The 16523-nt window shown below is 51.0% G+C and overlaps 1 protein-coding gene across 12 annotated transcripts in view; it reads right to left on the bottom strand.

Annotated features, from left to right (window-relative positions):
• The window catches only part of EPB41L1 (erythrocyte membrane protein band 4.1 like 1), a 117463-nt gene that overhangs the window by 9813 nt on the left and 91127 nt on the right, over window positions 1–16523 (bottom strand). For 10 of the 12 annotated variants that reach the window (XM_046678406.1, XM_046678405.1, XM_046678404.1 and 7 more), the window contains 5 exons: window positions 10850–11260; window positions 8894–8998; window positions 7131–7211; window positions 2626–2712; window positions 1762–1845 (listed from right to left, as the gene is read on the bottom strand). In XM_046678406.1, the coding sequence (XP_046534362.1) occupies window positions 1762–1845; window positions 2626–2712; window positions 7131–7211; window positions 8894–8998; window positions 10850–11260 (768 nt within the window). The remainder of the gene's footprint in view (window positions 1–1761; window positions 1846–2625; window positions 2713–7130; window positions 7212–8893; window positions 8999–10849; window positions 11261–16523) is intronic. The other 2 variants (XM_046678409.1, XM_046678412.1) reach the window with 2 other exon arrangements.

Here is a 16523-nt window from a genome sequence, read left to right as displayed (position 1 = left end):
GCCTCAGTACTCTCCGAGCACCAAGTTTGTGTCTCTCAGGGTTCTGGTCTCTCTTCCCTTACTGACCTTGTGTGTGTGACCTGGCCTTGCTCACTAGGCTGGAGCTCTTGAGGGCAGGGGCTGTCTTTTGTTCATCTCTGGATCCCCAATTCCCCCAGTCCCCTGTCCAACCTGACCAGGGCAGGCGCTAAATGTGGATTTGTTGAATGAACACATGAATGAAATGTGAATGGTGACAAGGTCCTACCTTAAATGACTTCAAACAAAACTACAAGAGAAAATTGCATTCATGACACTATAACCTCCACTGTTCCCCAAAGGGCCAGGGTTTGGGTGCAAGTTTAGAAGTAGAAGATGGGGCAGTACCTAATTGTGGGGCATACTGAAGGAGGGTGGTGGCTGAGGGAAGTCCCTGCTGGAGTCAGGAGTGGACAGAAAGCAGGGGGGGGCTCCCAGCTGGCAGGGTCAGGAAAGGCTTTGCAAAGCAGAGTTATCTGATCTGTGTGTGGTGGGGCGTGTGATGGAAAATCTTCCCGTGAAGCTTTCAGTGAAGCCAGCATTGCTCACTAATGCTTTTGGTGAGAGTGGGCACTTTCTGGGGAACGTGCAGAGGTACTGAGTCCTGCACAGGAGCGGCAGGGCTGGGACAGCTCGTGTGCATACAGGGGCAGTGCTGACTACCGACTTCTCCCTTGATGGCTCTGCAGAACCTCCAACTCAACCCGGCTCCCTGGCCTCTCTCCTCCAGGTCACTGTCCCTGGCCTAGCCCCTCCCTGCCTTCCTGCTGGCCACTCGGGTGTGGACATGCTGGCCAGACTGTCTGCCCTGTGTCCTCATTGGCTGAGTCACGGCTGACATGTCAGCCTTCTTTGGCTCTGCCTCTTCCACCCCAGCTCCAACCCCTACCCTGGTCCAGCCCTCCATCCCTAGTCTCTCCATAACTCTCTCTCTCCTTTCTCCCATCTACCTGCACATCCTGGTGGACCTACACTCCTCTCCTTAAACCCCTTTTCACTGGGCCACTCCCCAATTAAAAAACCTTGACAGCTTTTCAATGGCTCTCAGACTTAGGCCCTCCCTTGTCACATTTGTTCTGGGATTTGTCTTATTTGTCTCTATTCTGCTTCCCCTACCCTGAGTCCAACCTAATTTCCCAAAGTTACGTTCCCTGCATGCTGCCGCTTGCTGACAGAGACTGCTTCTCCTGTTTCCCACAACATGCATCGCTATGGTCCCTCTAGTTGCCCCTGGCACAGAGGCCAGCATAAGGTTGACACTCACTAACATTTGCTTGGTGAACGAATAAGCAAACACAGGCAGTTTCTGCCACACTTTCTGAGTTGCTTAGAACATCTGCATCTGTCTTCTCCTCCCTCACAAGTCCTACCTGGCTTTCCAAGACCCTGTGCAAACCCCACTTTTCCCAGAAGTCTCCTCCTCACTTTTTGAGCCTTCCTTACATCAGCCCCCTCTAAATCCCTCCAGCACTTAAGGCGTACGAGGCAGAAACGCCATGATTCACAGTTACTTCCAAAGAGATGGTTCCCCCAGCCTGGTTGTCAATGTTGAAGGGCATTGTGTGTAGGACACACAGAGTCTGTGCTTAGGACAACCTGTAGCACAGAGCAAAGCACACAGCACTCCAGAAACTGGGAACACCACAGTTCTTCTCTGTCCATGTTACAAGGCAGAGCAATGGCAATGACCTTCTCCAGCCCTGCAGCCAGGCTGGGGGCATACGGCACCCTGCTGCTACTCACTTTGGTAACATGGGTGGTGGTGGAGGTGGAGAGGGTTTCCGCGGTGGCGCTGTAGGTGCTGGTGAGGACATCTTTCCCGATGATCTGCAGAATATAACCACCCCCCACCCCGGGGGTCAGTGAGGACACTGGGCTCTGCAGGGTGGGGTGAAGGTGCGGTAAACCAAGGAACGAGTAGGGATCCCATGAAGGTGAAGTTTGGAAGCCAAGATGCTTCGAACCACTGAGTCTAAGAATTCAGGAATACTGGAACCTTCAGAATGCTAGACCCACAAAATTCTCAATCCTTGGAATCTAAGATTCCTAGAACCCGAGATTCCTGAGGCCCAGAATCCTACTAAGACCCTAGAGTTTAAGAATTCTGGCATCTTAGAAGAACAAACAGAGGATCCAAGGTGGAAATAGAGCCCTCCTGATCCTCCATCCTATCAGAGCCAGGGCTGGATGATGAGAAGGACAGACTTGGAGAATGTGGGAGCTGCAAGAGACCTCACAGTGACAGACTCAGTCTCACGGGACAGCCACTGGCAGAGCCAGGCCCCGACTCCAAGCCGCTGGACTCTTAGTGCATTGCTCCTCCTGGTCAGTAAGGAGAGCAGATGTAAAAGAGCCGTCATATCACAGGCACACCACGCGGAGGGGCCACTTCACCCTCACGCTGCTAATGCCCTGCTTGTGTGTGTGGAGTGGAGGGCAATGGACGAGACTCTGGTGGGCACCGGGGAGCCCTGTGAGCATCTGAAAATGATGCAGTTTCCCGGTGCTGCACTTTTAGGGCAGCCTCCTGGACTCTATGCTGCACTTGCTGTGGGCCACCTATGGCAGCGTGGAGTCCCCTAGCCTGAGCTGGCCCTGACCACTTACCGGAGAAAGAGAACGGATTTCCGTGGCCACCGTCTGTGGGCCTGGGATCATGGCAGCTGCCCCCTTCCCGGACTTGACACTGTTCTCCTGGGGAAACAATAGTGCTCAGATGGCCAGGTCTCAGGTGGGCGGGCCCCCAGGATGGCCAGTGCATGTGGCCACATAGCTCTCATGGCCACAAGGTTGAGTGGTGACATTAGAAGCAGAGAGCTGAAGGCATCATTCAGTTCAGTCTCCTCTCACTTGTCACCCACTCACTCACATATTTACACACTTCCTCATACACTCACTCATTCAACAAACATTTACCGAGTGCCTGGCATTAGGGACACTGTGGTGAACAAGACATGGTATCGCTCTCTGGAAGCACTAACAAAGGAAGGAGCTGAGACATTCAGGTTCTCTTCTCGTCCCTGCCACGTCCTAGCCACATGACCTGGGGGCAGAGCCACCTCCACTCTCTGGGCCTCATGGATTCACCTATGGAAAGGGACCCCTGTAATGTAGGTTCATCAACGGTAACACATGTCCCACTCCAGTGGGGGATGCTGATAATGGGGGAAGACTATGCACATATGGGGGCAGGGGGTATATCGGAAATCTCTGCATGTCCCTCTTAATTTTGTTGTGAACCTAAAACTGCTTTAAAAAAAATAAAGCCTTAAAATTTTTTTTTTGAAAAAGGGATCACTACCCCACTCCCAGATGAGGCTAACAGAGGAGAAAGGACTTTGCAAATAGAAATCTGTAGGATAAATATAGGAGTATAGGCTGGCTACTGACATCATAATAACTACTGTTTTCTGAGTACTTGCTAGGCGCTAGGTATTATGCTAAGGATGTATTATCTCACTTCATCCTCAGAACAACTGCAGGAAATTGTTCTGATAGTCCTGTTTTACAGTTGAGAAGCCAGAGGGCCAAAGATACTAAGTGGCTTGCCCAAGTCCCCCTGCAAGTTAGTGACAGAGCCTGGATTTAGATCCATGTTTGTCAGACTCCAAGTCCAACACGCTCCTGCAACGCCACTCTGCCCCCGGGATTCTTGCCCCTGAGGCAGCTCTCCTGGTCCTAACGTGGATTCCAACTGCTAGATATTCCTGGAATTGGCCCTGGACTTACTGGCCCACATCTGGGAAGGGGCCTGGCTGCCCGCCTCTACCTCCCACTTTCTGCACCATCTCAGGGCTCAGCCTAGTCTGTCCAGGGGCCCAGAGCTGTGTCCATTCTCCAGCTCCCCAGTGGGCGGAACCCCAGTCCCGGTTTGTGCAAGATACTAGATCAGGATCTCTGCCTACCAGGAGATGGGTGAGGACAGAAACCCTCTGCCTTGCCCCTGCCTACCTCCGATACCTGCCTCAAGCAAAAGCAGTCAGTGACCTGGTTAACCTGGCATCCCAGCTTCGGAAAGAGCCACTAGCCCCTTGAATCCTACTGTCACTCTTGGCCATTCTCCCCTGAAGCCTCTTCTTCTCCCAGTGCTCCCTCTTCCCCAGGCGAAGTCTCACTTCCACTTTCTCATTGAAAACAGAGGCTACTAATGGAGACACAAGTCTTTCAAAACAAGGTGCCATCTGCTCCATCTGACTCTCCTGTATCTTTGGCCAGTCCTCTCTCCTGCCTCAAGGAGGAGCAGCTCCTCTCCTGGCCAAGACAATGCCACCACTGCCACTCTGGACCCTTCCTCCTGTGTAGTCAGGGCTCTCCTCTCTTGCTACCCTCTCTCTGGGCCCCCTCAGACACTCAAGGCTTCTGCTGCCTCATCGAGGACATTGTCCCCTTTATCTGTAGCCCAGATCTTTCTCGAACCTTAGACCTTTACAACTAATTGTCTCCTAGCATTTTCCCTTGGAAATATCCCACAGGCACCTTAGACTCATCAACTCCAAAATGGAATTCACTGCCCCCTCCCATCCCCCACACATACCTGCCACTAAGGAGCGCTCTCCTCCAGTGCTCTCTGTTTACATCAGTGCTTCTCAGACTTGGGGGCATCACTTGGAGGGCTTGTGAAACCACAGACTGCTGGACCCCGATGCAGAGTTTCTGAGTCAATAGGTCTCAGGTGGGGCCCAGAATTTGTCTAACAGGTTCCCAGGACCGCACTTTGAGAACAGCTGGGCTAGTGAGCAGCATCACCAGCCCATCTTTCCCTCTGTCACCTGAACATTCTATCAACAACCAAATCCTGCACTTTCCTCCCTCCAGGTATCCCTTAACCCGATCTCCCTCTTCAGCATCCACCTCCTCAGACTCTGGCCCTGCCCCAGCCCCTGAACTAGTTCTACCAAAGGCATGTGGGCTCAGGCCACTGTCTGTCTCCTTCAGGGCTGGATTCACAGTGCCTGGCACAGCACTTCACATGGCGGGGGTGTTCAATCAATACTTGCCAAAGGAGGGAAGGAGGGAGGAAAAGAGGGAAGGAAGGAATTTTTGCTCCAGTCATGTTCCACACAGGTTGCTAGAATAATCTTTCTAAAACACAGAAACACATGTTTGATGACATCATGCCCCTACTTAAAATATTGAAGTGATGCCCATTGTCTCCAGGATGAACTGTGAACTTCGAGGCCCTTCAAGCCCCGACCCAGCCTTCCTTTCCAGCCTCTTCTCCTCCTGCTCCTTCTTCACACACTTGACATCTCTCTTCACTGACCACTTGCCTTCTCCCGAACACTATGCTTCTTCACATCCTTGCCTTTGCACCTGCTGTTGCCACTACCTAGAATGCCTTCTCCTATGATTGCACCTTAATTTATCCTTCAAGCACAGCTCAGCTGTCACTGCCTAGGTAAAGCCTTCCCTGGTCCCTCTTGGCAGGGGTGTCACCCATACCTCTCCTCCCTTTGCTCCTAGAGGGCATGATTACACTCTTCTATGAAGGCAGGAAAAAATAATAGCAGCTCACAGTTACAGAGCGCTCACTATGTGCCAAGCCCTCCTCTAAGGGCTTTGCATAGATTTTCCTGGTTCATCTCACATCAACCCTTTGAGGGATGTGCTATCATTGTCCCCCCATCCCATTTTACAGAAGTGGAAACTGAGGCTTGGAGAGGTTCAGGTAACTTGCCCAGGGTCATCCAGCCAGCAAGTGGGAGAGCTGGGCCTTGTTCACCACTGTGTGCCCAGGACCTAAACAATTAAACGTGCCTGTGATTATTATTTGGATGAATGAATTCTAGCAGGCAGTGTGTTTTCTTTGACTCTGTATCCCCCTACTGGGCAGATTAGTAGAGACTAATAAATCTTTTTTGGAACAAATGAATGGATGGATGGATGGATGGGTAAATGAATGACATAACTACCTACTCACCATAGCACAAATTTAAATTTAGCCCTACAAGCATCCCAATGCCACGCCATAAAGGATTGAAGAGAGAGGAGGAACTGATCGACCAGTGAAAAGTGTGTGAGCTGGTAACTGGTTTGGCTTTATTTGTCTTAAAATCTCTGTTTACTCAAAACCTACCTGCTGGGTAATCTAAATTAATGTAATTCTCTTCCTATGTGTATATCAGGGGTTTGGCAAGAGAAAGCATTTGAAAACAGCTTCCCAACAGCTCGAGACAGATTCTGCCCGGGCCCTGATACCTGTCCCTGCCCCAGCCCCAGCCTCAGCCCCACACGGCAGCCGGTGTTCACAATGGTCAGGGTGAGGGAGCAGAGCAGAGTAGTTGAGATGGATAGTGGGGCTTCTGGAGTCAGAATGCCTGGGTTTGACCTGGCACTACCACTTATTGGTTGTGTGACCTTGGGGAACTCACTTTACCTCTCTGAACTTCGGCTTCCTCATTTGTAAAAGGTGGAGAAAAAAAGAGCACCCGCCTCACATTTTTTGTGAGGACCAAATGAGATCATCCATTCAAGGTTCTCAGCACACTGCCTGGCAGCAAAACCTGTGTGCCAAATGCTATCCACTCTATGTCATCCTTAAAGGATCTGATGTTACTGGACTCTCTCAAGAACCTGTGAACCAGGCAGAACGGGGATTATTCCAATTTTACAGATGAGGACACTGAGGCCAAGGACCTTCCTCCATGGGTCAGACAGCAAACAGGTAGCAGACCCACAGGGTCCCTTGGGAGATGGTCCAAAATCCTGAGCTTCCAACTTAGGGTCACTACACGCCATCTACTGACCAAAGCAAGGAAGTGGCCCCAGACACAAGAACATGATGGGTCTTCAGGAAGGACTTTCAGGCACAATCCTCATGTGTTGTCAATAATCAAATACCACCACCTTCCCTCTAGCCTTGCCGTGGCTGAGATGACTCAGATAACCAAGACTCAGCGATTCTACCTCTCACGTTATAGATTTTGGAAAACTGACGTCTGACTGGACATCCTGTGACAACTACGGTACCAAATAATAAAAGTTTAACTGTATGTCTCCTGCCAGATGCAGTGAGGCCAGATGAGGATTTCCTGTGGGTTGTTAGCTTGTGTCTGGCCCTTTCAGGGGGCGAGGGGCTGGTCAGAGAGGGAAGCCTCCTGGGTCCTACTTACCATGGTGGTTGATATGGTCTCCGTGGTGATGGAGGGAGTGGTTGGCATGAACTCCTTCCCCCCTGGGGCAGTGCCATCAACCTGCCAGCCAGAGGAGGAGTCATTAGAGAGAAATAGAGAATGTGCCAGACACACCTGCAGCATCCGTTGCCTGAGCTCGTGGCATTCCCAGTCACAAAGAGACAGGCTGTGTGAGTGAACACGCACTCAGGGCGGGGGGCGGTCCACACACAGCCCAAATTACAGAGGGGCCTCACAGGTCCTCCAGCCTATTTCAATCATCTTATTTGACAAAGGAAAAATAATCCCAGGCAATTGAACAAATTCTATCTGAACTCCAATGCATGTATTCTTTGACCTAGTGATCTCATGGCTAGGAATTCAACCTTTGGATATAAACTTTGAAAACTTTGCCAAGAAGTATGAATAAGAAAGCTCACTGCAGCACTCATCATTAACTGTAAAAGACAAAGACGACCACAGGTCCATCAGTGGGAGATGGCAAGATAAACGAGGACCCACCTCCCAAGGGGGATAAGAAGAGTAAGTTTGGTCCTTACATGCCAGCATGGGGTGGTGATCACCAAGATAATTATTTTTAAAAAGTGAGGTATAAAAGAGAACCATCTCTTGTGCGTAAAATTTTTAAATCTCTAGAGATGTGAGTATATATGTTGGTATACCCATAAACTTTTTTCTGGGAGGAATCAAAAGAAAAATTTCATTTTGTTCTATTTGAATTTTATAACAGTGAACTTTTTTTCTTGTTTTGTTTGGATGTCAATGAAGATTACAGGGCTGTGGGATTTGGGGTTATTTTTAGTTTTCTTTATACTTCTCTGTATGAAAACAAAACACACGTTACTAAAACAAAACAGGCCAGAGAGGGAAAGCAGCTTGCCCGAGGTCACACAGCTCATCAGAAGTTGAAGAGTCTTGACCGCTGCACTAACAGCCTCATAAACCCATATAAATGTTATAAAAGTGAAAGAAAAAAATTCTGGAAATGACAGAGTAGCCCACGTTATGTTGGTTTATGTCTTACTTTAGTTCTTGAGACAAAGACTGGTCTCCAGGGCAAGAAAGCCCCAGGACTGCAGCTCTTCTGGCCAGGAAGAGTCAAGAGGGCATCGATCAGACCCACAATCTCAACTTTCAAAGTTTAAAAACCACAAAAGGAACTTAGGAAATGTACTATACACAGTACACCTGTGTCTATTTATGACAGCTTTCTCTAGGGTACCAAGTATGTTTCATCGTGCTAAGACAAACAATTTTTTCTTTTTTTCACCTTGTTCATTTGCCAATCTGATGTGGAACCCCCATGCATAAAAAAATGATCCAGTGTGAGCCATTCTGCCTAAAGCTAGATTGGACTCTCTCCCTTGTCTCTCCCAAAGCAGCCCCTGGGACACCTCAAGAAACCTCTCTAACTCCTTCAAGCAAACTGAAAGCCATGATCTAATCCACTAGCCATTAGTCCTAAAAACACTCTGAGGAGGATGGGGGAGACACGATCATCCTCATTTTACAGATGGGAAAATGGAGGCTTTAAGAGGTGTGGCCTGCCTGGGACAGGAACCCATTACACGGTCCACTCCCAGAGCTCAGCGAGGACAGTGAAGCTCAGGACAGCATCATGGTTAAATGGGAGCTCCGGGTGAGCAGTGGCATGGGTTGGCCAAGGGGCTTGGCCATGGTGGAGACCCCAGCCCCAAATGCCCAATACCTATGCTCAGGGAACACTGGAAGGCACAGGTTACCTGGCTGGTGTCCACAGTGCTGACTCTGGTCTGCAGTACAGCCTCCGGCTCGATCTTCTTCCTGATGGCCAGGCTGCTGACAGTCATGGTTTCCGTTTTCACAGGCTGTAGGGAGACGAGCAAGAACACTCCATAACTCAAGCCCCATTATGACTCCTGCTCACAGGCAACTGTGGTGTAGGGTCAGCAAGTTATCTCCCACCCCTGCAGCTGGCCAAGTCTGGAAGGGTATGCAGGTCAGGGCAAAAGAGGCATGGTGAGATGTCATAGACAAACAGCCCAAGATGGGGGTAGCCAGAACCACCCGCAGCACCTAGACAGGCCTGCCCATGACCCTGCAACCACAGAACCTCCTGATGGCTACATGCTGTCTTTTAGGCTACCATTAAAAGAACATCTACTATTCAATTAATATGCTCTGTGCTGGGCCCTACACTCAGTATTCTCCTTATGTACATAATGTCACTAAATCCTGAATGACTTCAATGGTTATGCCACCACCTCCCACTGGCTCCATTTGAACTATTCTTTAGAGCAAGAGTCATACACCTCGCGGCCTACAGGGGCCAGGCAGGAGATGTAAACAAGTAAAGTGGGTTTGTTGGGGACTGGGATGAACAGGAGAGCACATGGGGTTCCACTCAGGTTTGGCCAGTGGTGGCCATGGCCTCTGAGTGACTGGATCATCTGATTTTTTAAAATGATACAAAGATTCAAAAATTCCTGGGTTTTATATTTAATGTCCTGATTTTTAAAACAAGGTCAAAGAAAACCTCTGGTAGCCAGATCTGGCCTGGGTCCACAAGTTTACAACCTCTACTCTGAAGTCTTAAATTAAATGATCCGTTTCTTCTGAGCCCTAGTTCATGGCTATACACACAGCAAGTATTAACATATGTGAACTGAACGAATGAACACAAGCTAGCTTGTCATCTGGCTGGGAAGGTGAGAGGGGATTCTTATAGATAGCTGTAACCCTAAGACCCAGCCATTCATTCAATTAATCATCTCTTAGTGCCTGGTATGTGCACGCTTTGAGAAGCTGCCACCTGGTAGGAGAGCAGACTTGTCAACCACTAACCTGACTGTCTGGGATAACGGTGGGAGCAGAGCACTACAGAGAAAAGGGGCTATGGAGGGAGCAATACTTCTGCCCAGGGCGGTCAGGAAGGTATTTGCTAGGGAAGTGATAGCTGAACTTAGTCCTGGAACATGACAAGTTTGCAAGTCAGAGAAAAGGAGGAAAAAAATCTATCCAGAGGGTATAGCACAGAGAGAAAGCCAGAGCGGATGAACTCCTATTTCAATGCCTGGAACATGGGGGAAAGGACAGTGCGGTGGGAGGGAGGCTGAGGCTGGAAGAGAAGAGGGAGCAAAGGAATAACATGAACAATGATCCTCTGACAGGAGGACACAGAGCAGAGAGGCCCAGACACAGTCTGTCCCTGTGTCCCACTCAGTGACATTTCCTCTTCTCTAGGAGTTTCCACTGCTACCCCAAGACCCCAGGGCCAGATGGATTTAGACTGCTGCCCCTTCCCCAGGAAGCCCAGGCCCCAGGAAGAGGAGCCTGAGCTAGGATCAGGAAAAACCATCCAACTTTCAGACCAGGCCGCAGGAGCCCCTGCGAGTCCATAAGCACATGCTCTCTGCAGGTGCCATGCAACGCAGGTAGGGAGCGGAGGAGTCGAGTAAGATTAGACTGACCTCAGGCAAGCGATAGGGTCACAGGGTTAAAATGCCAAGGAGTGCAAGTTAGGGGTAAACCGAGATGGCAAACATGCGGGCACAGAACCATGCTGTTCTGCAGAGGGGCAGTCATGCAACATGAGACCGAGCTTCAGGCTGAGGGACTCTGGGCTGCAGGCTGATGGCTCAGTCTTCTCACAGATGGCCCAGGGCCCTCTGAACATGCAGTGCCCGGTGGGCCCGGGTCTTGACGAAGCTCCACTGTACCTCAAACTGGGGCATATCCAGGGTAGAGCAGGCCCCTCGATCCGGGCTGTCCTCGATGCCCCCTGACTCGTCATCCTGACCAGGGCCCCCCTTGTTGAGATCCCGGGAGAACACCAGGCCCTCGGGTTCCGAGTCGCTTTTGTCTCGGTCGAGCTCAGGCAGGCTGCGGGAGAAGTCTTCGAAGGCGCTGCCATGGTAGTCACCAATGACTGTGAAGTCGACCTCAGCCTCCAGGCTGGACGTGGAGCTGACTGTGATGCTGGAGCACTTGCGCTCAATGGCCAGGTGGTTGTCCTTCAGGAACACTGCGTCCCTCTCCTGGTCTTGGTCCTCATCTCCTGTGTCACTCTCTGGGGCCTTGGGACGTGGTGGTTTGACTTTCTCCTCTGAGCCCTCCCTCAGCCCTGCTCTCTATGGCCAGATAAAATCAAAGGAATGGGGTACGGGGTAGGGAGAGAGAGAAAGAGAGAGAGAAATCAAGATGGTGAATGACAGAAGAAATCTTGGGGCCATGTCGATGTCCCAAATGGAAGAGCAGGTCAGGAAACGAAAAACACACCAGAGGGTTCCTTGACATCCAAACAAACTTAAAAAAAAACGAAAACTTCTCAAGAGTGGGAGCGCTCTTTTCCGAGGGTCTCCTACTGATGGCAAAAGCAAGTACAAAGCAAACATCCTGCCAGTTGGTCCTGGACAGGAGGCCCCATCCAAGGTTTGGATCTGGGAACTTATCAGAAGCAGCACTGTGCGCAAGGCAGGGATGGGAGCCCAGACCCCAGGCCCACCCGTGCAGGCCAACATCGAAAGACAGAAACCAAGGAGGGAGACCCAGGGATCAGGGAAACCCAGGAGGGGGAGGCAGAGAGGCTGGAGCCAAGAGCTTTGAGGAACAAAGAGGAAGCCAACATGGTTTTGTCAATTCCACTGAGTCTCTGTGGGAGGGGTCAGCATCGTCTAGAGGGAGGAACAATACGGGGTAATTCCTGGGAGCTGGGTGCTACATCGGTTCAACCCTGAGCTCCATGAGTGGGCTGGCAGGCAGGCCACGGAGTGGAGGTTATGGTCCCATCAGTGTAATTGACAACAGCAGGCCAGGGAAATGCTGGAGGGGAGCCAGCAACTCTTGTCCGACATACATACCTCTCAACTGGCCTGTCAGGGATTAAACAACACATGTACATTTTTGGCTGTTTCATGACATTCTTTTTTAAGACCAATCTAACACCCACCAAATATTTTTAAAGTACTTGGCTTCAGGTTCTAGAGATTCAGTGTGCTTAGAGATTCACTTGCTAAATGAGCCTCCATTTAGCCAGTTTCTGGAAGGTTGAGAGGTGTGAGGAAACATTTCAGACAAGCCAGAGTTGAGCTGCCACAAGAGGCACTGCCAGAGCAGGTGGGGATCTAAGGCAGCGATGCACCCTGGCCAGGCGAAGATGACCGGGTCATCAGGGCACTGAGGGGCTGCAGAGACCTGAGGGCCCGAGGGGCTGGTGAATCTCAGGCGCCCTCCCTTTCCAGAGGGGTTCGCTGCTAAGCTGGTGACTCGCTTCTCTTCCCTGACTGCATCTCCGGATTTGTTCTGGATTAGAGAAGATAGTTAGTCTTAAGGAGGCAGAAGGAACTTGGCACTGGGGTCAAGAGGGAAACAGAAGTGAAGGATGGAAATCTCTGGACTGTCAGCTTTCCCAAGGCAGGAGAACCAGGGAAGGGAAAGGATGAAGGAAGATCGCTGGACAAGCCAAGCAAAACAGGTAGGAACCCAGCAGGTGGGGACAGCAAGGCAAAGCAAGTGTGTAGTTTGCTGGCAGTGGTGCCACCTTTTCCACTGGGGCTGTGTGACCCTCTGGGCACCAGGTCACACCAAAAGCCGAGGGTCTTTGTGGCTAAGCTAACATGGGCCAAGCAGATGAACCCATCATTCTGCCTGGAATACACTCAGGCCCGTTTAGGGAAAAGAACTCATAGGGATGGACAAGCAGCCTCTGATTGCAATAATGACGAGGGGCCACTGAAACATGCTTCTACAGAGCTACGCAGCATGCGGTCAGCTCCCCCGGCTGGAGGGCAGTGGTGGGGGACAGGGGCTCACGTGGCCAGTTCCCCCAGTAACTTCTTCCAGCGTAGTTTCACAGCCTGAATCGGGGGACACGAGCTGGAGTTCCATGCCTCCTTCCTGGGGAGATACGGCAGGAATGCCCTGCCTGAAGTGTCTGGTCGCTGGCTGTATCACCGAGGAATGTGTGGCTTTGGGGCCGGCAAAGTCCCCCAGGGGCTGGAGTTGGATAAAGCCCAGGTCTAAGAGCTTGTTCCGCTGCTGCTCCACCTGACCCGTGGAAGCCTCTGAAGACAACTCGTTTGGAAGAGCCCTTGTTTCACCTTGGCTCACTCGGCGAGTGGGTCTCACTCCATGGGTCTCAAAGATGCGAATTTTGTTGGCCACTGAGGTCTTGCTAATATCTTCTAGGGAGCCCTCTTGGCCCCCCGCCTGGAAAGAGGTCATCTCCTTTTGCTTCCCTGAAGGGAACACCAATCCCAGGGGTATGGCCCCCTCAGCTTCTTCAGGGACAACTCTGGGCTTTCTGCTGGCAATGGGAGGCGCTCGGCACTCCCCTCTGTCCGGGGTCACAAACAGCCCTACTTGGTCCTTGGGCTCCGGGCTTTCTTTGGGAGGATGGGCCTGTTTGAGAAACACAAGCGACTTTTCTCCAAAAGGATCCATGAGCTGCGAAGGATCCCCTGACTTATGAGGGGCTGGGCTTGGAGAAACTTCCTCTGGAGCTGCCTGAGCTTGAAAGGGACCTGGGGAGGCAGGGAGGTGGGTGATCACCTCCATCTGAAGAAATGCTGAGGCTCTGCTGTCCTCCATTGCAAGTTCTCCTGTTTGGGTGTGAACCAGTCCCCTGTCTTTGGGCAGGACGTTGCCTCTGTCTGGTTTAGCTGGCTTCCTGACATTGTCAGGAGAGATGGCCCATGGAAGGGCGCAGGCCGGGAGGTCTGGGTTCACGTGCCCTCCTCTGTGAGGGGAGTGATTCTTCCATCCCACTGGGGGGCTTTTTTCAGCCTTTTCCATCAAATCTCCACTCTTGGGGGCCTCTTCCTCTGAGGCCACGGTGGATGCTGAGTGAGTAAACTGTCCTTCTACCCCCCACCTGGCTTCTTCCCAGGCCTCAGCAAACGTCTGCCCTGGAGAAGTTTCCTTACTGAGCTGCTCAACAAAGGCCTCCAGGTCATCCAGTCTTCCGTGTTTCCTGGGAGGTCCTGCCCCTTCCTCTGAGGAAGGTGAGTGGACTTCATCCTCTTCACCAGTGTTCCTGCAGGAAACTGCAGCAGAGCCCCACGGGCCTGAGGAGTTTAGCTCAGAGCTCTCTGCGAGCTTCTCAGAGCGCTCCGGCCTGGTCTTATCTCCAGGAGAGGCATCCATGTGCTCTTCACTCTCCTCCAGGGGTGGAGGGAGGGCTTGGTCTTCAGAATCTTTCTCTCCATAGCTTAAATAGAAGCTCCTCTCTGCAAAGGAAGTATCAGTTTCATCACTGGAGTCAGCTCTGGCTTCCACGTCAGCTGGGTCCAGCAGAAATGACTGGAGTCCTCCCCTGTCAGAGGCTAGAGAGAGGCCATCCATCTCTGCTGGCCTGGTCCCCGGTGTACTGGGTCTTCCATCAGCCTGGAACTCCCCCAGCTCCTTCCTCAGCTCCGTCTGGCCCTCTTGCTGACCACCGGAGACATGGCGCATCCTGATGGTTGTCTCTCCAGTGCCCACTTGGAACCGGGAGCCCTCAAGGAGCTTTTCTGCCAGGGTATAGCCTACAGCCAGAGAAGCCCCTCCTGGGCCATCCCTGGCCCACAGGCCTTCCTCCCACACAGACTCAAAGTCTTCAGGGCTTGCAATCATTCTTCCTTGTTGCTGGGTGTTTGCTCTTCCAGCTCCCACCATTACTTCTGTGGCCACTTCAACTTTGAACTTGTCCACCAGGACGTCTACCTTGGAGAGTCTGCCATCAGCAAGGATATCTGTGAGGCCTGCCTCCCTTTCTTCCTGCTGCGTGGTAGTCATTTTTAGGAGACTGAGTTCTTCTGGCCTAGTGTACTCTCTTTCTATAAATACCCAATGCTCTGAACCCTGTGTTTCAATTGGAGCAAGAAGAGTTAACATAAATATCAGGCACCTAAAGAACGGGTCCCTTCTTCACTCTGCAAGGGACCAATCTACCACCAAAATGTCAACATGTCCCCAGAACTGGCTGGGAGAGGAAGGCATGACAATGCTAGTCAGCCTCACCTAGGCTACTTTTCCCATCAAGGCACCCAGCAATTATTTACGCCCCTCAATCACCACCCCAACTTGGTGAAATGGGATGGGGTCTCATGCCCTCCCAGTGTGAACCATGGGAAAATGGAGATCCACGGATAGGCAGGACTCTTTCTCTTCTAACAATATAACTGACACTGTCAGAGGGGAAAGTAGCTTACGTCACATGGAATCTTTGAATGTTAGAGCCAAAAGAACTCCTAAGACATCCTCCAGTCCAATCTCCTCATTGTGCAAATGGGTAAACTGAGGCCTGGAAGAAGGTCAGTGACTTACTCGAGGTCACAATGGATGGCAGAGTCAGGAAAAGACGGCCTGATTTTTGATGCCTGAGATCCTTGCTGACTTATCTCACAACCTATGGAATATGGGTCCCAACTGCAATCTGTCAAGTTGAGGGGAAGCACTGAGTTAAGTTCCACAGGCCACAGCCTGAAATCTGACCTTTCTGCAAGAGCTTCCGGGAAGGAAAGAGATTAGAATGAAAAATAACAAACGGCTAGCTCCAGAGGTTAGTGCCAGTCACCACAATGGCTTAAATAGCTTGCATCTTGTGGGGTTCATTCCCAAAGAAATAGATACCAAGGCTATCCTTGGAGAATTCTAACAAAATCTACAGAAAGAGTGGAAAAGGACTGACCAGAACACATCACGGAAGGAAAAGATCTAAAGATCCCAGCGTCATCATGGGTCAAAAGCACGCAACAGTATAGACTGTTGAACTGTCAACAGAATAGCCCTCTACCTCCCTCAAGAGCCCTTTGAACAACGCTAAGGAGGAAATGAGGGACTTCTAGAATCATTAAAAAAGCAAGAAGGCCATTGGGATTTTAATCTTCTTGCAGCCACAGAATACTTTCTCCACACAAAATCTTCTTGGAAGTCTAATAAGTAATACAAATACAGGGCTCCCCTGTTCAAGTTGGAGGCCTGGGCTGTGCTAGTGGCCTGAGGTACCTCCCCCCTTTGAAATCACTGCTCTGACGCAAACCCCCCATGATACAGATGTGGAAACTGAGGCCTAGAGAAGGTCAGCATCATGCCCAAGGTCAGAGAGTGAGGTAGCGGCAAAGGCAGGCCTAGGACCTGGTCTCTGACTCCAAGTTCTGTGCAGGGCCTCCACGGTAAGACATGCCACAGACTGCTCCTGACAACTGGAGGGGGAAGGTTTATATGACCTTGGGCTCCATTTCAGGTTATGATTTGGTGAGGAGTATGTCAGATCCCAGAAGAGCTGAAGGATTCTGAGGATCAAGAGAGCATTGCAAACCCTCTTTCCTCCATTCGGTTTTAGCAAAATCTCCATGATTATCCCGGAATCAAATGGCATTAAGAGATTCTCGCCGACAGGAAAGAAAGATAAAA

This window comes from Equus quagga, chromosome 12 (assembly GCF_021613505.1).
Source record: "Equus quagga isolate Etosha38 chromosome 12, UCLA_HA_Equagga_1.0, whole genome shotgun sequence".
Lineage (NCBI taxonomy): Eukaryota > Metazoa > Chordata > Mammalia > Perissodactyla > Equidae > Equus > Equus quagga.
The sequence above is the reverse complement of the archived record's forward strand: the minus strand, read 5'-3'. Positions and strand labels throughout refer to the sequence as shown.